Source organism: Camelus dromedarius, chromosome 32, assembly GCF_036321535.1.
Source record: "Camelus dromedarius isolate mCamDro1 chromosome 32, mCamDro1.pat, whole genome shotgun sequence".
Lineage (NCBI taxonomy): Eukaryota > Metazoa > Chordata > Mammalia > Artiodactyla > Camelidae > Camelus > Camelus dromedarius.
In genome coordinates, this window is record NC_087467.1 from 13,309,235 (window position 1) to 13,335,791 (window position 26,557).

Here is a 26,557-nt window from a genome sequence, read left to right on the forward strand (position 1 = left end):
CCAGCCCTTTGCTTGATAGGCAGGTTCTGTCACCAGCTGGGGCCTGACTCTGTTTAGAGCGATGTCTTCTGCCACGTCCTCCACAAACTCTGTGTTCTCGTCCAGATCCTGGCTGCCTGTTAACATCCCCTAAGACGCTTTAAAAAATACTGATCCAAAACTCATCCCCAGCCCAATGTAATTGGAATTTCTGGGAGTGGGGCACCAGGTTTTTTTTTTCCTAGGGAAAGAAGATTTTAATGTGCAATAAAGTCTGGGTTCTTCTGTCTCATCATTTGACATCATTGTGGGCTCCCTGACTGCATAATGTTTGCTTTTGTATATGCAACTCTGGGTGCACGTTCAGTCCTACCTGGATGCCCTCTTCCAGCCCTGGAAAACTCCGGACTGTTAGGTTCAGCTCAGCGTATCCTTGGGTGGCCTTTCTGTATTCTCCAAGATGTAGTTGGTGCTTCCTTTACCGAGCGCCCACAGTAGTTCTGTAGAGGCCTCTATTACATCCCTGGTTCCGTTGTGTCGTAGTTATATGCCCCCTCCCCTATTCACTAGGCAGTGAACTCTGCAGTGTAATAGTTCAGGGTCTTGGTCAACTTTGGATCTACTGTGCCAGGCAGAGAGTCTCACCCATACATAGGTGCTCGCGATAGCGTTTTGAAGTTTATGGCTGGACCAAGAGACAAGACTGGGGTGGTAGCCAAGACGCACTTGAATGTTTACTCCCTAGTTCACTTGGTGGGCCTCAAAATTATCTTTGTCCCAATGAAAGTTAGGTGAAAGAAGAATTTGCCGGGAGAATTAGTGACGGTTGTCAAGTAGGAGAGCCCACGGGATGAGCATCACCATGGAAACCCTTCCCTGGGGCGGCAAACAGAACAAGGTCACATAACCCCAGGAAAGGATATGGTCAAGACTTTGGGTAAGAGGGGTGACAAAGGACAGAGACAAAACACCAGTGATAACTAAGCAGAATCCTCTCTCAGGTGGGGGAAGAAAATCAATGCTCATGTTGAACTCATTCTAAGGTAACATGCTAGTAAGAGGTAAGGTTGGGAAATTTACCAGAAAGCAAACATGCCTTTAAGAGACAGTAGGTCTAGCGTGCTGGCAGGAAGACTAATGCAAATGACATAAGCCCCAAGCAATTCCTGAAGCTTCAAGAAGATGGGACTAATAACTTGTACTTAATTATGATTATAGTCTTAACAATAGTAGCTACATTTAGGGATTTTGCTAAATCTTTGTGAATTACAGCAATAGAAAATATAGCCACCAAATTAGCTGGAGGGTAAAAAAAGAAAATAGGATAAAACAAAAAAAAACTGTAAAAGAGAATGATTCTTAATCTATTTTAGAAAGTTAATCTACACCTGCAGTTGGTTATGATGTTATATTTTATGTTCTTACACTAAGAAACCTTATATATTATGAATATTCACAAAATATGAATGAAGTATATTAGCTTTAGAGCAAGAAACTCATTTAATAATTGTTTTAAACTCTTTTTTCATAAAGAGCACACACCTTTAAAAAACATGTGCATTTTAAATAAGCTCTGTACATATTTGTGCATAACCAAGAGTGGGTGGAGATCTCATTCTGCCTACCTTTATATCTCTGTGCCTGGCAAAATACGTGATGGATGAATGAGTAAAAGTATGGATGGTTAGGCTTGAATGAGTTAAAACAATTGAGACTGCTTTGCCTCGAATAAGCCACCTCTCCACTTCTCCCATCTGCAGAGTGACTGTAGGAAGCTTAGACTAAAAGGCACATTCATCCAAGGAAAAAGCACATTAGTCAAGGATTTATATGTTATAAAAAGTATCCATTGATGACCCACAATAAAATTAATGGAATTTAAAAAGAAAATTCTCTTTTCAGAAGACATGCTGAGACGGAACAGCTTTGCATACTGGAGGAAAGGAGATGGATGAAAATTGGCCAGAGCAAAGGTGGTTCATTTGCTTTTTGCAGTTTTCAAAACCACCAGAAGTTTATTTTACAAGTTGTTCACATGGAATTTGTCACGTGTTTTCCAGTGGAACACGCAGTGCGTGGGGATTAGGTTCATGAGCTAGCCCATCTTTTTTTTAACCTGTGAATTTCACAAAGGTCCTAAAAGCAGAGTGAAGGGGCAGAAAGCCAGCAGCGCCTGCAGCCAACCAACACAAGGGCCACTTTGTTGTTCTTCTATAAGGAGGGCGCCCTTTGGAATTTATCTTATTTTTGGGGGTGGAGGGAGAATTAGGTTTATTTATTTATGTATTTTAACGGAGGTACTGGGGATTGAACCCAGGACCTCATGTGTGCTAAGCATGCACTCTACCGCTGAGCTATACCCTCCCCCTGGAATTTATCCTCTTAGAGGGGATAGCCTTTTGCAACTCTTATTAAGGATGCTTCTGGTCTGTGCTGGAGGCTGCTTATAACTGAACAGTGAATTAAACAATAAGCCATAAGCATTGTTTGGAGGAATCTGAATTCTGAGTTTTCATTAAGGGAGCCAGACTCACATTTCTCCAGGATTCACTGCAGGAGCAGGGACTCCGGATCCTTTTTCCTGTATCTCAGGAGCTCTGGGAGCAGAGCAGTCCCCAGCTCCTCTAGAACAGGAGGGAACTCGAGGCTGGGAGCTCTTGTGAGGGCCGAGAGTTTGAGCATCAGTGGCTTCTGTCCCAAGAGGGTGGCCGATCAGAAGTGCTGGCACACATGTGTATGTGGAAGCATCTCTGGGGAAGCCAACAGCAGGAGGACTCCTGTACCGGCAGGGCGGATGCTGCGGTGGGGTACCCTGGAGATGTTTCCAGAGGGCAGGACGGATGTAATTCCCTCTTCACTGCCATTGGGGGAAGAGGGGCTTGGAGTTTCTCAGTGGGAGGTGGTGGAGAGTGAGAAGATGTAGTTCACTCATCTACATCATTTATAAGTTTGGCATTTAGAAGTCAAGGTATTTCTGTGGGTGAACAGCACTCTCAGCATCATAGACTTGAGTTTTGCAATGCTGTCAGTCTGTTCTGTTTTCCTTTGTTCTTTCTTAGTTCTTTGATGTTGAGAAAACCTAAAAAAAAAAAAATGGATAAGCCCTCAATTTCACATCATGATGAAGTTCTCCCAACTTAAGAAGACCACGTCACATTAATTAGAACCCATTTCAATAATTAAAAAAAAATTGGAAAACAAGACACTTAGAGCTTACTTGGATGTGTGATGTAGTGACAGTATTAATCAGTTGCATAATCCGCATTAATCAGTCCTCCCTCAAAGTCAGATTATTAATCAGCTTGATGATCTAAGCAATCGTCTGAGGAAATGAGTTTGTCTTAGAATTTAAAAAGTGATCATGGAAAAGTTAAAAGGAGAGCAATCAGTCAAAAGAAAGATATTCATGTTCATTTTACTTCATTTATTTCAACACCAGATCTTCTGCTGATATGGAATGACTTTGAGTTTTGACAGGTGGTTTGGAGCAGATAATTACCCCTTCTGACTATGTCCTCTTATCTCCGTCTGGAGAGAAGGCTGTGGGTAAACGTGTCAGTGGCGGGAAGAGTTCCCTGGGACTGCCTCCTGTGCCCTGGGTGGGGGGGCGGGGACAGAGTCAGTATCCTCTGGAGACTAATGAATAGCATACAGGCTGAGGCCACATGCGACATTAAATAGGCTTCAATTGAGGCAAGACTCATTTCGTTTGGCTATTTCAGCTAAACAAGAGGCGAGCAAGAAGAAATGCAGTCATTGGCCACTATGGTGGGTTGATAGAAATTTTCAGGCTTTTATCAGTAATGTGGAAACTCAACCATATAAGAAAACTGAGGTTATCCCATCGTGACCAAGCATTCCTAAATGTATGTGTAATCTTCCTGAAAACTCTACGGGGGAAGGTGGGTTTGGGACTAGAAGAAGGTGGTTAGGGGGTGCTGTCAAAGAAATATTTTCAGCAATTCTCTTAGACCAAGTGATGATGAGATCAGCAATCGATCTGGGGCCCTTTTGTTAAAGAAAACACGCATCTACTGAGAGCATATTGTGAAATGGTGGTCGCGAGTATTGGAAATAGTCCCAAGGATTGTGCCCTGTTCCTTGGAGCCTGATTAGAGGTCTTCCTGCCTCTCACAGGCTGGGGCCCTGAGAGCTCTGCCCCAGTCTTTCAGTGGGTCCCCTCCCCTCGTCTCCATTTAGACCTGTCATTTGCATTCATAGAATAGAGACGTCTTAACCACTATAGAGGGTCGAACCCGTAACTCAGCGAGGAGAGAAACCAGGCAAAGCAGAAGCTGTTTGTAAAGTAGGTCTCACCCCGACCCTAGCATCCGTCACCACACACTTTAAATCTTAGACTCGTCCCCAGTAAGAAGGAAAGTTGTGAATTAAACTTATTTTGCAAGAACACTAAAGAATATATGTGTAGATAAAGCCAAACACAAAACAGGACGTAACACGTCTGCTATCTGTGAAAGTTGGGGGTTAGCGTTTTAGGCTGGGGCTGACAATGTGACGTCAACAACTAAATCTCCGAATCTTCTATTACTTCTCTCGAGGGCTGAACATTGTTGAGATGCAATTTTCGGTTTATCCTAAAATTCCCTCCTGTGTGGCCTGGCAGATGTGGAAGTTTGAGACTCTCAGAGACACCCTGTCTGAGAACCTGCTTAGGAGGGAGGGAACACGGGGGTGTGGATTTGGTTGATGACACAGACTATTGAGTGCTTACCGAGAATTGTTTGTCTTCCGCTTTTAGATGGCTTTAATTCCTCCAAATTGCTCCTTGAATAATAGGAAAAAGGCAATTTGAATTTCAGTGACAGATTGGACATAACAGGTTGCAACTATTAGGTCTAATTTTACCATACTGAGAAATAAAATTGCCTAAACATAAACATCGATCACTGATGCAGTAAATTAATTTGTACAGAAAAAGTAGTTTAACTGCAGTGCACATTAAACATAGAAAATTTTCAAAATTACTGCTCTCTGAATTAATTTGTACACTTGTTTACTTGTTAAAAGCATGCATAAATTCTTTTTTTTTTCCTAAGGCAGTGTGGGTTCAAATTGAGTAAGAAATATAAAAAGTGGTGAGGAAATACAGAGCAATGGTCGTCACGCGAAATGATGTGAATACTTGAAAATATATTTTTTTCTCTTACATTTTTTGTGTGTAGATGACTGTTTAGACCATGCTTCGTTGTTGAATCTGTCCGTAGAATCACTAAAGACGTGCTCATTTTCCCCCACCCTCATTATAACAAGATAAATGTGATGTTTTCATAGCCCTGACTTACGTTTGTAAGAATCAGAAGCATGGAGTAATTAGAAGAGGTTTATGGTTTAGTTCATCCATGAGTTTACATGCAAAGGCATCCTAGGGCTTGGAACTGTTAACTTGGCATTCCTGAGCAATCTGAGCCAGAATTCCTTTATACTTAATGCTTAAGAAAATCAAGGAGCATGTTGTCATTGTTGCCTGTAATTCTATTATGAGGGATGCATGGCAAAGTTTGGAGGGTATCTTCGCCGATCGTTCCAGCCACCGTGGACCTGGGGCTGGCAGTGCGCTTGTGTTTGATACCATCTCCTGCCTACAGTTTTCAAGGACAGTGGTTCGATTCAAATACAGTTCTGATAAGTGGCAGGTTTTCGTGTCTTTAATGCCTTGACAAGGGCATCACTCTCAGGAGAGGGAGGTGAAACCGTTTGGAAGAGGATTCCATCTCTGCTCCTTTGTGCTGACACACTAAGATAATGGACAATTAAGAGAGCCTTTACCGCAGGTGAAAGGATGGGGTTATCACTAATATAAAGGAGCCCGCGGGGTGCTGGGGGATGAAGGAGAAGAGGAATGGGAATTTTTAAAAGGAATATAAACCACACAGATGAGATACCTAATAACTGTTCACATACTGCTCTTCCACAGGGGATAATGGTGCGTGATTGGGGTGTTCACTCTTGCTTGCTGTGACTTTAAAAAAAAAAAAATCTGTTTCACTGCATTTGACACAAAGTACGCAGACAACTTAGCCCTGTGCTGGCCCGTCTGTCCCGGGGTAGGTGAGCCCAGACAGTAAAGAGGTTTGTTTTTGTGGCTCTCAGACCGCAGATTGACTCGTGATGGTCTAAGGCAGTGGTTGTCAATCTTGACTGCATTCCCCAGGGGCCCTGACCCTAAGAGAGTCTGATTTAATTGCTCTGGGCAGGGACCCAGTATTTCTACAAGCTCCTCGGATGATTCCGAGGGGTACCCAGCTTGCAGGCTATTGTTACAGAGTTTGTAAACAGAAGGGTCAAGTCCCTCAATATTTGGGGCTCCTTGGCAGACTGATTCTTTAAGAGATTTGAATAATGGTGTGTGTGTGTGTTGCTGTCAGAGAAGATGTCCTGCATACATGTCCAGTGGCCATCTAGGGTTTATGTGGAGCCCACAGTTAGCACTCAGGTGCTTCCGTAGAAAAGTCCCTCCTCTCCTGACTACTGTTTCTCACTTGCCCTCACTGTCTTTTAGTTTCTGTTTGTTGTTGTTTTTTAATAGATTGTTGGAGCTTGCTCTTCCTGTGATAGTGTGGATAAATGATCCCTGGCCAAGGGAGGGTGGCCTGAATGTGAGGACTCTGGTCAAGGCAAGCTTGCAGCCACATTATTCAGGGTCATTATGCGGTTTAGTACTAGCAGCTTTGCACCTAGTCGTTTTCATCCGATGGGGGCCTGTCAATGACAGGGGAGCACTTCTCATAGCATTTAGCGCTCCTAACAACGAGACAGTCCTGAGTGTTTCCAAACTGAGCGTAGAAGAGGTTAACTGATTTTCTTTTGACTTAAACTTTCATTTGTCTCTAAGAGCCCCAAACGACAATGGAGCACACTGCTTCTGATAAGTACGGGTTCTCCTCAGCCTGAAGAGATGTGGGCGATAAGATAAGATGGCTTGAAAAAAAAAAAAAAAAGAGCTGGAGGGAAAGGAATAGGAGGAGGGGGGAGAGAAGTATGTTAACTGCTCTGACTGCAAAATACCCCCTGGTAGCCAGAGATAAGACACCTTGAGCTACTCAGAAGACCTTAAACAGGATGTAAATGAAGCCAATAAAAATCATTTGAGATCAAGCTACTTTTGTACTCCCCTCCTATTTCCAGCTCTGACAGCAGAAGGCTTAATTTACTGTATGGCCACACTTCCGCACAGAACCCAGGAAGTGGCAGGAGACTGATAGGAGCCATTTCAAAAAAACAAGATATCTGTAATTTCTAGAGAGGGCTGAACTTAAGGCATTCAAGCAGCAGGTCTAACAATGCCTTCCTGAGTGGAAAAAGAGAGTCTAGCTGATCCTGGGAAGCCCGTCTCCCCCACCCCCTCTTCCTCCTTCACATACTCATTTGTTTCGTCTTCAGTTTTATGATGACCTTCGTTTTGTGAAATGGTTCACAGGGTGAGCAGCGTTTCATAGCCTTTTGATACTTCTCATCAAGCCAATGCAGCTTGAAAGTAATTATCCACAAAAGTTTAGGAGCTAGACTTTTCCATGTACACATTCGAAATGAGCTGTTTACCCACAACTCTGTGTCCTCATCATGTAACAACACCCAGCCTTTATGTACTTGAAACTTTATAATTCTTCAAAATGGTTACTGTCTTTTTCTAGAAATTTGCAAGCTTACGTGAAAAACACTTTTCTACAGAGAGAAAGTAACTTATGGGAGCTAGTGAACATTACACTGAAAAGATTGGAAGCTTGGAGTCCTGCTCAATGTTAAGGAACAGGAAGGTAAAGGATAGTGATATCTTTTTCTTCCTGGAAATGCTGCCTCTAGGAAGAGCTGGGACTCAGTTTGGTCTTCGAATAAAGGAGAGAAATCTCTCCCTCAGCGTTGCTGTAGTGCAGAGTGACAAATATGGAAACGGTACAGCCCAGCAGAACAAGCAGGAAGCAGAGGATTTAAATGATTTGGGGAAGATGAATGACTCTACTGTGGTTTTCAAACTCGGGAATACAAGAGAAGCACCCTAAAAGCTTGCTAAAATGGGGACTTCTGAGCCCCACCCCAGAAGTTCAGAGTCAGTAGACTTGGGGGGTGGGGTGTTAGGAGTCTGCATTTTCAGCCACAGTCCAGGTGATGGGGGAGCAGGTGGCTGATGGATTATGATAAGAAACGGCACCCTCCGTCATCTGGTTGGTGCAGAGGATCAGCTTTTGGTTTCGTTGTGTGGAGTCATGGTAGCAGCAGTGATCACTGAGGAAGTGGAGCTGGGAGGAAGGTGAGAAGGACCCTTCAGTGGGTCCCTCGTTGGATGAATGGCAGGAAATGTGGCTCTAGAGGCAAGAGCGTAAGTAAGGTGGGGCTGATCACTGCACTGGTTTGATGGGATCTTTTCTTTTGCTTTTATTTGCTAGTACCTGACCCAACCGAACCTCTCCCCTCAGAGGAGAGAATGGAAGAAAGAGAGGGAGGGAGAGAGACCCATTGTTAAGGAGGACGAGGGGAGCGTGTTGTGTCTGTGTGTGTGTGTGTGTGATTTTTCTAGCTAGTAGCCAGAAGCAAAATTAAGTTAAGAAACAGGCTATCATGACTTGTCAACAGCAGGTTATGGGTTCATAGAATTGGTTGGTTTTTGTTTTCCTCTGTGCATGTGCGTCTACATGTGTCTATTAGCATAAATTAGTTTTGTAATAGGAAAAAAAAAGCCACAATAAAATCTTTAACCAAAAAAGAGAACAGTGTGAAACACTTTTAAGTTCATTTATTTACCCATAAAAACTAGGAGACTCAGTGGCGTTTGAGGTGCTGGTGGTTTTAGTGAGGAGGGTTAGAGAAGGGTGGACTGGGAGACCTACCTGACACATGGATGCAGCTCCTCGCCTGGGCACTGGGGACGAGGGTTTGGGTTTCCGTGCCCCCATCAGCTGCTGTTGTTGGTGCCAAATTGTAACCTGTTACTCAGCCTCGCTGATTTGTGTGTTCCATCTGTAAAATTAGCACTCTTTTCCCCCTACAGGCTAAGACTTCTCACAGACCTTAAATCTAATGTTCCATATATATGAAAAGTTAGGAATGACAGCCTTGACTTTCTTTTCTCTGTGTAGGCTTCAATCAAATTCATTTCTTTACTTTTCTTTGATCCCTCAAGTCAGACCCAGAGTTACACACATCCCATGCCAAACAACATCAGGTCATCTTAAGAGAAAAGAGTGGAAGCTCAGATGTGGGAGGAGGCTTCGTAAAGACTCAGAAACCAGCCCTTTCTTACAGACAGCTTTGAGTCAGTCCAGATCCCAGAACTGCGCTGGTCTGTTTTATGTCCTTGCGTATTAGAAGCATGCTTTTGCAGGGGGCATACCAACAAGCCTTGGGCATATACAAATGTATGCTATTCATATGCCCCTTTTCAAAAGCAAATAAACCCCCCAAAACAAAATGAAAAGAAACAAAAGCAGTGCTGTAAATTTCTCTATGAAAATTATTCAGAATTGGTGCATTTCACATGTGAGCTAAGCACTGGTACTTGTGGTACTTGCTCCTGTAAATAAATTATCGGGACTGTTAACGAGAAAAAAAATGATAGAATGAACTGGTTTGAATTTTTTTTTTATATTCATTCTAGGGTATTGGTTCTAAGGGAGAGTAAACTGAACCAAAAGTGAGAAATAGAAAACAAAGGGAGAATAAGGTACCTGGGAAATCCATCACATTGATAATCAGCATTATTTTTAGGACTGCCACTTTCAAAATTTGCCTAATTAGGTAAATTTTTAAAAATTGTGTGAATAAGGGTATTGGCATTAAAGGTCTGTGTAGAAATATTTTGTTATGCCCTAGTTAGAATTACTTAAGAACATACTTTTGTCCTTTGTGGTCTATAAACATTATCTCATTTACAATAAAGGTCTCCTTCTATTATTTGGATTACTTGGGATCGAACATGACTTTTCAGTTTTAGTGTTCCTGTGGAAGTGTTCATGTGAAAGTTGATGATTCTGCTGAAACAGCACAGAAGCTCTATCCTGTGAGGATGCATTGCTAACTTGTCCTTCTGTGGATCTCTTCATAGGCACAAAGTCTCAAGATAGTCTAGCATCCCCCAGTTTTTAGAGTTACATGGTGATAGCATGGAACTTCTCCCGAAGATGTATGAACACTGACTGAGGAGTGGATGATACAAACTGCTTTGAGTTGCAGCTGCTGGGTGGTTGGCTAGGTGCACTCACTAGCGATCTAACTGGCTTCTATACAACCTGTGTGAGTCAGTCTGTGCCTTAAAATAAACAATGATTATTTGTCCCAAATCTAATGAATTCCTATCATATTTTAGACACATGAAGATCAAAATCAAGAACACTGAGGGCCATTGTACTATAATACCAAATGGATAATTATAGTAATATTTTCCCCCTCATCTTTGTAACAGCTTTTTCTATATTAGCACACTGTATTTATCACTTTACTGCACAATGAACCCACAGGGGGTGCTAATTGGTCATTAATTAAATTTTAGCCTTTCAACACTTTTGTATTCTCCAGTGGCTTTATCTGCAGTGAAGTATACAGTGTGGCCTTTTTAAACTGCCAAAAATTCATGTCAGCTTTACTGCTGCCATGGTTATAATGCAGGTGAAATTCAGCTCGAGTGAACACCATTTCAGGACTGTTATAATTCCTTGTGACCAAAAGTTTGCCAGCCTTGGACCAAAGCCTACATGTTGGAAAAATATTCAGTAGAGTTTAACATGTCAAAACATTCTGATAGACCGGATTCCTCTTTGAAATAGAATTTGATCACTTTGTTTAAAAATCCTAGTGTGTTAGGGCAGTTCTTAAAAAAAAAAAAATTAACATCGTGGGATGATTTTTGTGAAGTCCATTGTTCACTAATGAAGCCATTTTCAAACTTAGGTTTTGTTTTTGTTTTTGTTTCTTTTAGTGGGAGAATCCCTTTTACTTTATGCTACCCTAATGAAGAGGTTAATTTAAAATCACTAATGGTTAACATGGTAGCACTGAGGAATTTGCTAAGTATCTTTCAAAAGGTGTAGCTATATTTTCAAAGCTTAATAGGTATATTTCACACTAGAGCAAAGGATTTTGAAGCAAAATAGAATTTGCCCTCAAGAAATTTCTAAACAAGTAAAATAGATATTGGGTGGTGTCAGAACTATGGAATGTGGCTTCAAGGTTTTGAATGCAAGCCATCCCATCATGGGAATTTTACTCCACTAATAAATTAATCACAGCTTGCCAGTGTGTGCAGCTATTAAAGAATAAGGTATTGCACATTGATTTTTAAGACAGCTGTTATAGCATTCAGAAGATTTTCAAGGGGTATTTTTTGTTTATTTTTTATTTTTAAACACAGAAGTGCCCCTTAAGTCCTTTAAAATTATTAGAATCTCAATAGGAAGAACACAACTAAATTACAGTTAATTTTTATTTCTTTGTAACGTTTTCACATTTATTGGTTATAACCTAAAGGTAACTTTGACTTTTAGAGTGGCAGTAATAATTTCTTATATTGTAGCAGTTCAGAAAAGCTCTTTCATACAATGTTATGTTTGATTCTTACAATATTATCTATGGGGAAGGCTGGAATTTTTCTGATATTATAGACAAGGAAGCCAAAACTTTTTAAAAACATAGTAATTTGTAGAGTTCATAAGCTAGTTATCAGACCTAAACACATAGTAGGTGCTTAATAAACGTTGGTTGAATAAATGAATAAACAAAATAAGCAATGAAGAAGTGCTTCAAATTCTTTGCAGTATGAGGTCATGTATAAATGCAAGACTGCTAAGTAAGGGAAACACGCCTTGTAACTCAAAAGAGTTGAGATAAAAAGAAAACAGACTTGGGAAATTCACCATGATGATGGCTGTCATTATTAAAGGAAAGATAAATATGGTAAATGATGTAGAACACTCGCAGTCACAGCACTGTAAACAGATGTGTAGCACACGACTGCCAATTATTGAACGCCAAGAGGTTGGTGCTTATCATTAGTTAGATATATTTTTAAGTGAGCCAAACGATGGAAACAGCAAAGCCGTGCTCGCCCCCCGCATAATTGGAAACCACTTTCCCTTCTGTCTGGCTTCAGAGACACGTCTCGGTTTCCGTGAGTGAGACGATGACTTGTTCTTTAACTGGTTTCACGTCAGCTTTTTCCTCTGATTTGAGAGGTGGAGTTAAGTGTGAACTGCTTAAGAATGCACTGTTTTCTGTTTAATTTGGCGGCAGAAGATGGAATTCATTGAGCTCCGTCTGTTCAAATGAACTTTAAGCAACAGCAGGCAAAACATTTGTACTTCTCTGTGCGCACGTAATAGAAATGTGTCTGGTGAAAAAGACAGCTTGGGATATAAAGGGCAGGGTTACCTAAGGAGGGCGGAGGAGGGTGATAGCAACTTCTGTCTCTTATGGTGGCTCATCCGGAGCATTAAAGGATTGTTGGGGAGAGTGAGCCTCTTTTTTTATTAGGGAGTATTGAAAGAAAAATAATAAAAACCTCTGAGCTCTGATACCTGGAATTCATCTTGACTGTTAACAAAAATGTGCACTGCCAATTGCTGCTCCAACAGCTGCTGTCATTAATGAGTGACCACCCTTTCCCTCGTAACCTGACTGTTAATGCATTTAATTGGTCCTTCCAGAACAATTTGTAATATTACAGAATTTAAAAGCATCTGTGAATTATAAATAATTTTAAAGTTCACTTTTCTCTTTTGAACATCCAGTAAAGAGTATTCATTTTCCAGTAGTTAACTGAGTTATATGACAAAGGAATGAATTTATGAGGGACTGTTGATTTTAAAAAGAAGTATGCTAGTTATGTCATTAAAGTTTTCGCTTTTCTAAAACTGTTGACATTTCTGTTGAGAATGAAAGGAAACAATTGTGTAATAAAGTCATAATAGTTTATTTAGAATGACCATATCCTTCAGCAATTTAAATCATTGCTTTAAAGATGTATTGTGCTATTTGGTTAGACGATTTTAAATATGATGTTGTAAAGTTGTTACTGTGATGGCTCCGGGTTAACATGGCAAATATCCTTGTTACCTGTGTCTATTAAACACATATTTCAAAATATTGTTCTCTCTTGATAGTGCCTGACTTCTCTTAGCCTTTGTGCACACCTGTGTATTCCCCTCAAGGTTCTCAGTTTAACTATCTTAAGGTGTCTTAATGAATGAAAAAATGACTAGGAACTCTATTTAATATGAAAGTTCAGAACTGCTCCTACAGCATGCTGGCAGAAATGATCATTTTTAGCCAGTGGAGGAAATAACCTGGAAATTGGCTTTGGTCTTATACTTTCCCCTATTGTCCTACACTTAAAAGAATCATCAACTAAATGAACTTATTTTGATGTTAAATAATGCAGTGATTGTGTTGCTAGTGTTTCAAGGATAAGAGAGGTAATTTGAAAATTACATACTTGGCTTCAGACTTACATAGCAAAATACTTGTTCCAAGGTTATCTGTCTGTAAAGACCCAAGATTATATCTTATGTATGACGGTTTAATACTCAGAACATTGTTAGCTTGGACTTATGGTCCATTGATTTTTAGATATCACCAACTATTTATATTTTATTTTCTTGATAGCTGAATGTACAACTGTGAATGCTTAACGCACTGTAGATTTCAGTTGGGCCAGTCCTTAAAGCTGACATTCCAGTAGTTGCATTCAAGGAAAGAGAATGTTACAGTCTGTTTATACTGTACACGCAGACGCTTATATGTGGAAACGTAAATACATGCAACACACATAAATCTTTTTGTTTACATATGCAGCTTTTCCTGCAGCGGTGATCGGTGCCCTAGAAACATTCACTAATCTTTGTAACGCCCCAGAGGGTAAGTAGCAAGAATTATTATCTTCATATTGCAGGTGAAATTCCTAGGTAGGGGCAGATTAAATGACTTGGCCAGGTCACTCTAAGTCAGTTACGAAGCTGGAAATAAAATTCCAGACTCTTGACTTTTAGTTATTCTGAGTCACTGCCCTCCGAAAACAGAGGTACCGGCCTGTCAGTGTTCATTCTTCTTTTCCTCACTTGGAAAGTGACCAGTGATGTAAATCCCATTCCTGTTAGGGAAATCTCGCTGTGTGGTACTTGCACACGTATGATACTGAGCCCCCAAAGGGCCGTGTGGAGGGTACTGTGCCGTCACAGTGAATGAGCGCAGGTAGCAAGAGGACGTCAGCAAGCCAGCTGCGCGTGGGCTCGGCCCTACAAAGAGCTGGAAGTACTGGGAATGTCCGTAACTTCAGAGATTCGGATCACTTCTTTAACGTCTACAGTGGGTTGATCACTTTGACACTTTACTTTCTCCTTAATAATTTCAGGATTGCCTATATTGTTGGAGTCAGCATTCTAAAAGACTTGGCCCCTGCCCTCCAGCAGCGTGTGCCCTACCATAACTGAGACTGAGACCTGCTTAGAGGTGCAGAAGGAGCATTAGCATCACCCCAAACCTTCCTGCACATCTTCTCTTCCTCTTTCTTTGATCTTATTTTTTATTGGCTACTTCCATCAGATTTGAAAGCCAAAGGATGCCTGGGACCCTCAGCATCTCTCTCCCGCAATGACAGGCTGTAAATGGACATTATTAGTCCCCCGTCTGGCGACCCAGCAGCCCTTCCTGGGGTTTTTTCACCTGTCCATCCCCCAGCCTGTAGGATACAGGCACACCCAGTGTTTGCTCTCTCCTCCCAGGTTGGTACCTGAGGGGCAGTGGCTCTGGACTTTGTGTGCTGGTGTCTAAAGAGGTACTCTGTACTCTGGTGTCTTTTTTTTTTTCTCCCCCTGTGGAATACCTCCTTCTAGTCTGCCTTCACTCTTCTGTTCCCGAGCACTTGCCCCCATAAATGTGACCGAGCAGGTGTTGCCGTGCCGCTAACTGAGTTTCCAGCTGTCCTGCTCCGACGCAGACCCGGCAAAATCTGTCCTCTCAGGCAGACGAGAGAACCATTCAGCCTGAGATGGAGGTCTTCCTTGCAGGATAGGGCCGTTTTGTTGCCAGAAGATGGTCGGGAAAGCCTGGCCGGCTAACAAAGACAGGCCTTCAGCGGCTGGGTGTAGTTCCAGCTCCGCATCCCCTTTGGCAGGAGCACAGAGGCTGCTGCAGTGTGGCCAGCCAGCAAAATTAGGAAATAAGGACCTCTTTTATTTACTCAGGCTGCTGAATCATGGGCATTCCTGTCTGCCTGGAGAAAAGTCAGGCGGCTCTACTTTCCACGGAAAGTCTCAGGAGTGTTGGAGACTTTCATCTCCGAGTGTTCACACACTTGTTTTAATGTGCTTTATGGAAATGGTGAAACTCAGCAAGTACAGTTGCTGTAGAAAAACATCTGCGCTAACTGTGCACACGCATTTGCATCTTTAAATAGACTTTCAGGCCACAGAGTTGGTTTCCAGCAAAGTTGTTTTGTTTTGTTTTGTTTTCCTTTCCCGTTGTAAGAGCTACAGCTCTCCGAGAGTCAGCTAGTGTGGAGTGACGGATTCCAAAAATTAAAATTTAACATGGACACGTTAAGTGCTTCACATTGAAATGCGGAAAACTTGCCATAACACAGAAAGACATTCCTGTAAGTAGCACTGAGTGAGTGCCAGAGGGGAAAAAAGTTCAAGCTGATGCAGTGACGGGAGTTAAAAGAATCCTCCATGGTTTCTTCCGTATGGAAAAGAGAACTTGAAATTGTTTAAGTCTATATTAGCCGTTTATGCATAGTTTGTGTTGCGACTGCCAAAAAGCTGAAGGGAATGGGGATGGGTAGTTTTCAAAGACTTAGGTAGACCTCAGGGCACGTTGGCAGCAACACCACCACCACCACAAAAGTCCTGGGAGATTCTGATACCCTTAGAGCATGGACCAACACCCCTGGGAGTTTTTTCAGTGAGTTCCTTGTGCGTCCCAGGGAGAATAGGTTCATTTATAGCACTAGCGAATGAGTGTTTTACAATTTAGATTTTAAAACAGAAGTCAACCTTTCTTGAAACCTTTGTTTGTTTTTCTAAAAGTAGCATTCCCCGCTCAGACTTTTTACTTCTGCTCAGTGTCTCCGTCCTCCAGCTGAAGTCTTATGCATCCTGTAGGCAATTTCCATGTTCAGTTACAAAGACACATCATCTGTGATTATCACGTCTTTTCTTTTCCCCCAAGACCAAGTAACAGGGACAGAAGAGAGACTTAACTGAAGGTTTCTAGCTCTCTTGAATCTTGGTTTCAGTAAAAAGCTTGATCTGAACCCTCAGCTCACTTGACATGTAGTTGAAATTTACAAGCTTAGAAGAACAGTTATGTAATAGGCATGGCCCACAGACAAGAACCTGATTTAAGCATGGTGTCAGGGATTGCATACTATTTCTAATGGTCTGTTGCTCTATAATTCTTTGTGCATTCGTATAATAATATATCATGCCTGGACACAATCTGCAATTTGGTAATAAATTCACTTGCTAAATTTTCAGGCTCAATAGTTCTATTCTTCCAGTCTAGATGCATGACAAATTCTGATTCACTGTTTTCCCCAACTGTACAAATGAGGTGATGCATTTGAAAATATTTTTAAGTGAAACAACAGGATGTAAGCCTAAATGATATAATGTGTGAGAAGTGGTAATTTTTTTTTTTTTGCCTAGAATGCTGAGCAAATTTAATAAAATAGTAAATTTTTTAACTTAGAAGAAATATTTCAAAACTTCGTTTTAGGGCTACAGCTTTAGGTGGCTTATAAGTTTTTTAAGGGAAAAGCTAGATCATCACTGAGGTTGTTTTCATTTTTTGTTTTCAAAATTGTGTCTCTATATATAGGGTGATGATTTGAGTTTATATGCATATATTCTTTATATGTATTCACCTTTAAATTTAAATCACACCCACAATGATCAGACCCTGGAAACGCGTTGGATTATGGATTTATATAAATGATGATGCAAAATCATGCGGTTTTCAACTTGTATTGCGAAGCTTTGTTGCAGTGGGCAGGGATCCAGGAATGGTGTTTGGTTGTTTTCTCAGAGTTAGATGGTTGCCATCTGGCATTGATAGTGAGATGGTGTTGTCATCAGTTTCTAGATGCAGGAAAGGAATGATCCTCATCTGTTTCCTGTGGATAAGCAAGAGGTTGATAATCTAGTAAAATCTTGTTACCTTAAAGAAAGCAGACGTGGAATTTGTTTACATAATGCTTGCCAGTTTCCACTTTTATAATATAGCTTGCTGGTGAACTTTAGCTGTGAAGAATTTAAAAATGTATTTGATCATATTCTAATTGCATATTATTAAAATACCCCAATAATATTCTAATAGAACCTGTTTTTCCCATAAAATCACTGTTGGAGCTCCAGTCCATGGTCTTGTCTGCATTTATGAAAAATCTTTCTCCTTTGGAGAGTGAAAAGCTCTTATAACGTCTTCTGATCTTGAATGAGAGATTGTTTTGAAAAGCCAAAAAGAGGTTTCACAACCTATTTGAGAAGGCCTCATTTTCCACTTGGATGTTAAAGGGACAGAAGTAAGAGTGTACACTTGCTATGAATGTGGTTAAAAAACACCTAACAGAGGGGAGAGTTCCATCGTGGGTAACTTGCTAAGGTTATATCTGGCTTTCAGGCTTGTTTGTCTTCTCTTTGTTACTCATAAATCTTTCAGCATTTACCATAATCATTTATCACTTTTCCTGTTTCCAGTTTTTCACAAGTTGCTTTGTCTCTGCTCACCTCAAAGTGCAGGTCCTGTTTGGCTAAGGAAGTTCATGCTGCTGAAGCTTTTGCAAAAGGAAGAGATGGTGGGCCACCTCTTGAACTTTCCAAACAAAATACACTCTTACAATCTGGCTCTTGTGAAACTCTCATTTTTTTTCTTGATCCCAGCTGATCCCAGCTACATGTAATATCTACCAGTACCCTTCTAACGTTGAATAATCCATTTTCTGGCCTGTGCTATTCGAATCTTTCAGTTATTGAAGAAATCCTGGCTGTCCTTTATTACACAGGACATAATTATTACTGTGTTTTCTGTCTTCTTTCATGTGCTTACTTTTTAATATTTTTTTGCTGAATGCAATAAGGCCTGTATCAATAAGAACTCCATAAAAGATTTTGGTCTTCAGAATTGCCTTTTTATATAAAAACAAGCAAAATGCAGAGGGAATTTTTTATTAAATATTAGACATCTGGGTTGACTGCATTAATTTTAAATCATTCCTGTAATATTTCCTCTTTTCATTTGGTTCTTCAGATGCTCACATAATATGCAAATCACTTTAGAATGAATACAAAAGAAACATTAAACATATTAAAATCTGCATTTTAATAAAATTGTCAATGCATAATATATACCTTGCTTCTATGGAAGAATCATAAGAAGTAATAAAAGGGTAATTTAGACATAGAACTATTTAATATCTTTTTATATTTTACAATCCAGTGAAAAGTGAACATAGAATAAAAGCTTCGGGGTCAGATTTGAAAGTGTTCTACTCCAATATTCTCTCCTCTTTTTTTTTTTTTTTTTAACTCTAAAAGGTTCTAGTTGGTCCAGCCCTGGGTACTTGTTGACATGGTACAGTAAGCTCATTCCTGAACTCTTGACACAGACAATGACATGTTCCAATGCTTCTCATTGCAGATGGAGTGGACGTGGAAGATGATCCCACTTGCTCCTGGCCTGCTTCCTCACCTTCCAGCAAGGACCAGACTTCCCCCAGCCATGGAGAAGGTTGCGATTTTGGAGAGGAAGAAGGCGGCCCCGGGCTCCCGTATCCATGCCAGTTCTGTGACAAGTCGTTCAGCCGTCTCAGCTACCTAAAGCACCATGAGCAGAGCCACAGCGACAAACTGCCTTTCAAGTGCACCTACTGCAGTAGGCTGTTCAAACACAAGCGGAGCCGAGATCGCCACATCAAGCTCCACACTGGGGACAAGAAGTACCACTGCAGTGAGTGCGATGCCGCGTTCTCCAGAAGTGATCATCTGAAGATCCACTTAAAGACTCACACGTCCAACAAGCCATATAAATGTGCCATTTGTCGCCGTGGGTTCCTGTCCTCTAGTTCCTTACACGGACACATGCAGGTTCACGAGAGGAGCAAGGACGGCTCCCAGTCCGGTTCCAGGCTGGAGGACTGGAAGATGAAGGACACTCAGAAGTGCAGTCAGTGCGAGGAAGGCTTTGACTTCCCGGAAGACCTCCAGAAGCACATTGCCGAGTGCCACCCAGAGTGCTCCCCAAATGAGGACCGAGCGGCCCTCCAGTGTGTCTACTGTCACGAGCTCTTTGTCGAGGAGACGTCCCTGATGAACCACATGGAGCAGATTCACGGAGGGGAGAAGAAGAACTCTTGCAGCATCTGTTCCGAGAGCTTCCACACCGTGGAGGAACTGTATAGCCACATGGACAGTCACCAGCAGCCGGAGTCCTGCAACCACAGCAACAGCCCCTCCCTGGTCACGGTGGGCTACACCTCCGTGTCCAGCACGACTCCAGACTCCAACCTCTCCGTGGACAGCTCGACCATGGTGGAAGCTGCCCCGCCAATCCCAAAGAGTCGAGGGAGGAAGCGGGCTGCTCAGCAAACCCCCGACATGACCATCCCCTCGAGTAAACAGGCAAAAGTTACCTACAGCTGTATTTACTGCAACAAGCAGCTGTTTTCGAGTCTGGCGGTTCTACAGATTCACCTGAAAACTATGCATTTAGATAAGCCAGAACAGGCCCACATTTGTCAGTATTGCTTGGAGGTACTACCCTCCCTCTATAACCTCAATGAACATCTTAAGCAAGTGCACGAAGCTCAGGACCCAGGTCTGATTGTTTCCGCCATGCCAGCCATAGTCTACCAGTGCAACTTCTGCTCCGAAGTCGTCAACGACCTCAACACCCTTCAGGAACACATCCGATGTTCTCACGGATTTGCGAACCCTGCGGCTAAGGATAGCAACGCTTTCTTTTGTCCCCACTGCTACATGGGGTTTCTCACTGACTCTTCTCTCGAAGAGCATATAAGGCAGGTCCACTGCGACCTCAGTGGCTCCCGATTTGGGTCTCCAGTGCTCGGGACTCCGAAAGAACCAGTAGTAGAAGTCTATTCTTGTTCCTACTGTACGAATTCCCCAATATTCAACAGCGTTCTCAAACTGAATAAGCACATCAAAGAGAATCATAAAAACATTCCCTTGGCCCTGAATTATATTCACAATGGGAAGAAATCCAGGGCCTTGAGCCCCCTCTCTCCTGTGGCCATAGAGCAGACATCTCTTAAGATGATGCAGGCGGTGGGGGGTGCGCCTGCGCGGCCGGCCGGAGAGTATATCTGTAATCAGTGTGGTGCTAAGTACACGTCCCTAGACAGCTTTCAGACTCACCTGAAAACTCATCTCGACACTGTGCTTCCGAAACTGACCTGCCCTCAGTGCAACAAGGAGTTCCCCAACCAAGAATCCTTGCTGAAGCACGTCACCATTCATTTTATGATCACTTCCACGTACTACATCTGCGAGAGTTGTGATAAGCAGTTCACGTCGGTGGACGACCTTCAGAAACACCTGCTGGACATGCACACCTTCGTCTTCTTCCGCTGCACCCTGTGCCAGGAAGTCTTCGACTCGAAAGTCTCCATCCAGCTCCACCTGGCGGTGAAGCACAGCAACGAGAAGAAAGTCTACCGCTGCACGTCCTGCAACTGGGACTTCCGCAACGAGACGGACTTGCAGCTGCACGTGAAGCACAACCACCTGGAGAACCAGGGCAAAGTGCACAAGTGCATCTTCTGCGGCGAGTCCTTCGGCACCGAGGTGGAACTGCAGTGCCACATCACCACCCACAGCAAAAAGTACAACTGCAAGTTCTGCAGCAAAGCCTTCCACGCCATCATCCTGCTGGAGAAGCACCTGCGGGAGAAGCACTGCGTGTTTGAGACCAAGACGCCCAACTGTGGCGCCAACGGGGCCTCGGAGCAAGTGCAGAAGGAGGAGGTGGAGCTGCAGACCTTGCTGACCAACAGCCAGGAGTCCCACAACAGCCACGACGGGAGCGAAGAGGATGTGGACACCTCGGAGCCCATGTACGGGTGCGACATCTGCGGGGCGGCCTACACCATGGAGACCCTGCTGCAGAACCACCAGCTGCGGGACCACAACATCCGGCCCGGGGAGAGCGCCATCGTGAAGAAGAAAGCCGAGCTCATCAAAGGGAATTACAAGTGCAACGTGTGCTCGCGAACCTTCTTCTCCGAAAACGGCCTCCGGGAGCACATGCAGACCCACCTCGGCCCCGTCAAACACTACATGTGCCCGATCTGCGGGGAGCGCTTCCCCTCCCTCTTGACGCTCACCGAACACAAAGTCACCCACAGTAAGAGCCTGGACACTGGGAACTGCCGCATCTGTAAGATGCCGCTCCAGAGCGAGGAGGAGTTTCTGGAGCACTGCCAGATGCACCCCGACTTGAGGAATTCCCTGACGGGATTCCGCTGCGTGGTCTGCATGCAGACCGTGACCTCCACCTTAGAACTCAAAATCCACGGGACGTTCCACATGCAAAAGACGGGCAACGGGTCTGCGGTCCAGACCACGGGGCGTGGCCAGCACATCCCCAAACTGTACAAATGCGCATCTTGCCTCAAAGAATTCCGTTCCAAGCAAGATCTGGTGAAACTTGACATCAACGGCCTGCCATATGGCCTGTGTGCCGGCTGCGTGAATCTCAGTAAGAGCGGCAGCCCGGGCGCCAGCGTTCCTCCCGGCACGAACAGACCGGGCTTGGGCCAGAGTGAGAGTCTGAGTGCCATGGAGGGGAAGGGCAAGGCCGGGGCGCTGAAGACGCGCTGCTCCAGCTGCAATGTGAAGTTTGAGTCGGAAAGCGAACTCCAGAACCACATCCAGACGGTCCACCGAGAGCTGGTGCCAGACAGCAACAGCACGCAGTTGAAAACGCCCCAAGTATCGCCCATGCCCAGAATCAGCCCCTCCCAGTCGGATGAGGTAACTTGCCTTTTTAATGTTTGCTATTTAACCTCCTCGAGAATCTGTCTCCACTTTATGTTTACACTTTGCTCAGCTTTATTTATGGTCACGGGCTGAGAGATGCTTTGGCTGGAAATGCAGTGGTGTTTTCTTTTCCCCCGTAGCCATTAGCTAGCAATTACTTGCTTCTTGATAAGCAGCATTTTGGCTTGAATGGTGCAAAATAGGACTAATTCCAGACTCCCTAGGATCTTGTCTTCTCTATGACTGAAGAGACCAGCGCTCATGCCAGCACCACCTGAGATCTGGACTCTCAGCGTAGCTTCACCGCGAGTTGAAATCCCCAGCTATGACTTGTGTGTATGGCAGAGAGATAATGACACAAAAGTAAGATGCCATGAGCCAACATGCTGGCTCTGAGTACATTAAAAAGAATATATATAAATGTATATTTGCGGGTAACAATTTGGGTAGGGGTGGCTTTTTAATACCATGTTGTCAACATTCACTGTTTTTCTTTGTCTTCTGGGTAGTGAGGAAAATATTTTCTCACAACAGGATTTTTTAAAAGCCTCGACATTTATTAAGCACCACATGCTCAATGTTCGTTTTAAAGGCACTCTCCCTAAGTCCTCACTCTCTGCGTTTGGGTTTCCAAGTGAACTTTTTTTTTCCCTTAGTTGAAGAGTTGTTTCGTGGTTGTTTTTTTTTCCCCCTCACTATGAGTATGAAAAACAAGTTCATTTACAGTGGAAGTTTGTAAGTCATCATTCCTTGAAGCTGAACAGAGGATGGCTCATCTTATTATAATTTCTTTACGTGGCATCACCTGGTTTCTAATAGCTCTTTCCACTTCCCTACCTGCCCCTATCTGGAGATCCAGCCAAATGAAAACCCCCGGGAGACCCATCTCCCTTCAGTCTGGGGTCACTGCATTTTCCTTATCTTGTCTCTGCACTCACACCCCTCTCCGAGGCCCCCCTGCATCTCCCACAGATAACATCAGTCAGCTGGTGGGGGACAGCGGAGGAAAGGATACAGAGCCCATCCTCCCAAATCCAGGCAGCTGTGTGACAGGCAGCCTCCCAAACTTTGAAGCTGCTTTCTTTTCTCTCCTCCTCAAGTAAATCTGCACCTTTCTGTCATCTAAATAAATGCAGTCTTTTCAAACTGATGAGGACAGCTGGAAGAACATCCTTTTGATGATGGTTCACGACTCATGTGCTGGATCAAATCGTTTCTTTTGAAACAGATATTTCTAGATATAGTCATATGAAACGAATTATTTTTTTCCTGACTTTTTATTTTGAAAACGTTTAAACTTATAGGAAAGGGAATAACACAGCAAACACACGTGTGTGTGTTCGTGAATCCATGTTACAGATTTACCAGAAAAGAACATCGTGTTACAGTTTTCTCTCTTTGCAACCTTTTTTTTTTTTAATTAACCTGAGCAATGTGTAAGTAAGTTGTAGCCATCACATCTCCTAAGAATAAGGGCATTTTCCTATTTAAACACAATATCATTAGCTCAGGCAAGTATTTAAATCAGGTAAAGAAATTAAATAAATCTTTACTACCATCTATAAGTCCATAATCAAATTTCCCCAATAATCCCCCAAATGTTTTATCTTTTAATGCTTTTGAAAAGAACCCTTTAAAAAATTTATGCAGAATATTATTCCTCTCTTTGTTTTGTTATGTTTAACATATAGAGAAGAGTTTTGTATTCATATTTAATTTGAATAGGACATAAAATTGGTTTAAAATGAATCTGCGTGTGTGTGTGTGTGATTGTGATGGTATGTGTGCATTTAAAATCAAGCAAAACCAAGCTCTTGTTTCTTAGTAGATTGTTTATGGAAAGGCATATGCCTGTTTCTTCTTATCTCTTCATGGCTTATATTTTCTGATATTTCTTAGTTGCTCTATATTGTAATAGCATTTGGGGTGAAATATTTTAAAAATGAAGGAGGACGTGTGAATAGTCTTCACATGTTAATTTGGTTAGAGTTGATTAGGAAAATTTATCTTTACGGGATGGTCAAGTCTTCAATTATACCTTAAAATCTTAATTATAAAGCTTAACTATATCCTTCACTTACATAGAATAATACAGAAAATATTTTAAAGTACTTTTTTATTTTAATTCTTACAATAGTGTTTTTTAAGCACCTAGCTACTGAGGGTTAAAATGATTCTATGCAAAAGAGTATCTCCTTATTAAATCTGATTAATAACTTGTAGCAGTGCCCTTAGTTGGCCACATATTAAGATTCAGTTGCACATTTTTCCTTTGTGTCACAAAAGTTCACTAATCTATTTAACATTTTCATCATTGTCACTGTTTTTTCTTTATCATATTATTTGTCATAAAATTTCATATGCCTACTTCCTTTCTGGTACTCTCTACAGTTAAAAATGGAAAGTAGACTATATTATCTGGATTGACATAGAAAATTATCCAAACATAGGTAGAGTTTTACAAAAAGCAGCCTAAAAATAATGTATCAGCAAGAAAAGACATATAATAAATACTAATTTGTTCCCATTCTTCGTTAGCCAAGCTAAGCAGCTATGACTTACTGTGAGTATCCTATAAAGTTTTCACCAGCAGAAGTAAAGGAGAAGTTATTATGTGAGTCTTTGCCAACAGACAGGTATGCCATTTGGGACGAAGTTTTATCACGAAAAGAAGTATGACATCTACGCCCCTTGACTTAGATGTCCTAGGCAGGAACTGAAGGACCTAGCAATGCAGGTGATATTTTCATCTCTTCTTCTTGCTGAGGATTGAGGCTTCAGAAGAGAAAAGAAGACCTCGGGAGGTAATAAAACCTGGGGACATACGTATTGTCAAGAACCAGATTAGATTCTTCTGGACTATGACTTAACGATCACATTAGAGTACTGGTAGACACTGGAGTGCACCTTTCAAAGACTGACAAGAATGTTATTTGGTTGAGACTTGAGTACCTATTTAAAGGGGATTTAGATATAATCTGGGGAGGGATAAGTACTTTATAACCCCATATAACCCAAGAAATGGATGAAAGACAAGACATGTGACAATTAAAGGACAGTAGTAGATAGTTCTCATGTGATGGAGAGATTTGGAAATGGAGGCAGAAGATCTGAATTTGAACTCCCATTTCTTATGCATGATGATTTCTGAATTTGTGAAAAATGTTTTCTTTGTGCCCAAATCCTGTAATTATCAATCTAAATTTGCTGTGGAGACTTTGTTTTGAATAAGACATTTGGGGGAATCTATTCATTTCCCTTTGCTCCTGAAAGGTTGACTATAATATGAATCTGTACCTGCAGTGATTCCATATACGGCAGAGAGAATTTGAGTCAGGAAGAACGCTGGACATCTAGCTTTTTCCACACATGAAGCACCTTACAAACTTACTGGCATTTACTGTGTGTTGAATAGATGTCAGTTCTTCTGGAGTTAGTTGACACTGGTCAGCTCTCTGGTCAAACGCTGCCCCTTCTGGACCTCAAAGTGTCGTGTCATGATAATATTGGAAGTCTGTTTCCGTCTGCCTCCATTTCCCCGGGACCCTTCATAGCCAGGTTTCTCTGAGGTGTGATTTACTCACATTTCAATTTGCATCATCCCCACTGTTCCGTTGAAGATGCTCTTGCAGGGGTTACCAGTTATCTCCATGTTTCTGGATGCATGTATGGCGCCACCAAATCAAAGCTAGAAGGGATGATGGAGGTCATCCGGTTAACTTAAGCTCATTTTTCTACAGACAACAAAACAGAGCCAGATAAATTGAGAACTGTCTAAGGTCACGTAGCTAGTAAGTAGTGTAGACAAGAGGCTCTGAGAATCCAGGTCCCCAGCTCCAGGTTCAGGATTCTCTTTTCATAATTCCACTGGCATTTTCCTCTAGCTGCAGCCTCATCCTTGTCTTTTTCAGAAAATCTTCTCGGTATTGCTGTCTGGTTTTCTCTTGTCATTCACCGCTTCCACCCAGCTTCTCTAGAAGGCCTTCTCTGATCCCAGCTTCCCACCACAAGCATCTCCCTTTCCCTTGAATGCCCTGTCTATACAACATGTTATAAATCTTATATAAAAAATGTTACAGGGCTTTGTAATTATCTATGTACATTTCTCTTTTCTTCCCATGAATTCCTTGCGGCAAGAATTTACTCAACCTGCTATCCCTAATCCCTATGACAATGTCAGGCCCATAGCAAGCAGGTGCCCCCATGGTGGGTGTGGTGGAGCTGCGTCTGCCTGGTGGCTCCCCCAGAGCCTCTTCCCACACCTGGCAGCATGGCAGGACAGCTGGCCACCTGGCTTTTCTCATGCAGGAACTACCTGATACAATGACTGGAACCTAGAAGGTGTTAAATAAATTTGGGTTGTTCTGCTGCTTGTGTTAACTATAGGATCGCTATTCATAACTTTACACCATTTGAACTCAAAATACTGCTGTTGTGTTATTGAAGTTCTGTCACAGATATTATGAGCATGTACAGGTCTGCTCCGACTCCAGGACTGCCTTCTCAAAGAAGTTGTAATTATCCTGCCAGGGTTGCCAGTGGTCTCCAGGCTCATTTCTCCGTCGCATTCTGCAGAGTGG

The 26,557-nt window shown here is 42.4% G+C and overlaps 1 protein-coding gene across 4 annotated transcripts in view; it reads left to right on the top strand.

Moving 5' to 3' along the window:
• ZNF521 (zinc finger protein 521) overlaps positions 1 to 26,557 on the top strand; it is a 262,731-nt gene that overhangs the window by 92,572 nt on the left and 143,602 nt on the right. For all 4 annotated transcript variants that reach the window (XM_064481533.1, XM_031439039.2, XM_064481532.1 and 1 more), the window contains one exon: positions 18,619 to 21,971. In XM_064481533.1, the coding sequence (XP_064337603.1) occupies positions 19,059 to 21,971 (2,913 nt within the window). In that variant the 5' untranslated portion in view covers positions 18,619 to 19,058. The remainder of the gene's footprint in view (positions 1 to 18,618; positions 21,972 to 26,557) is intronic.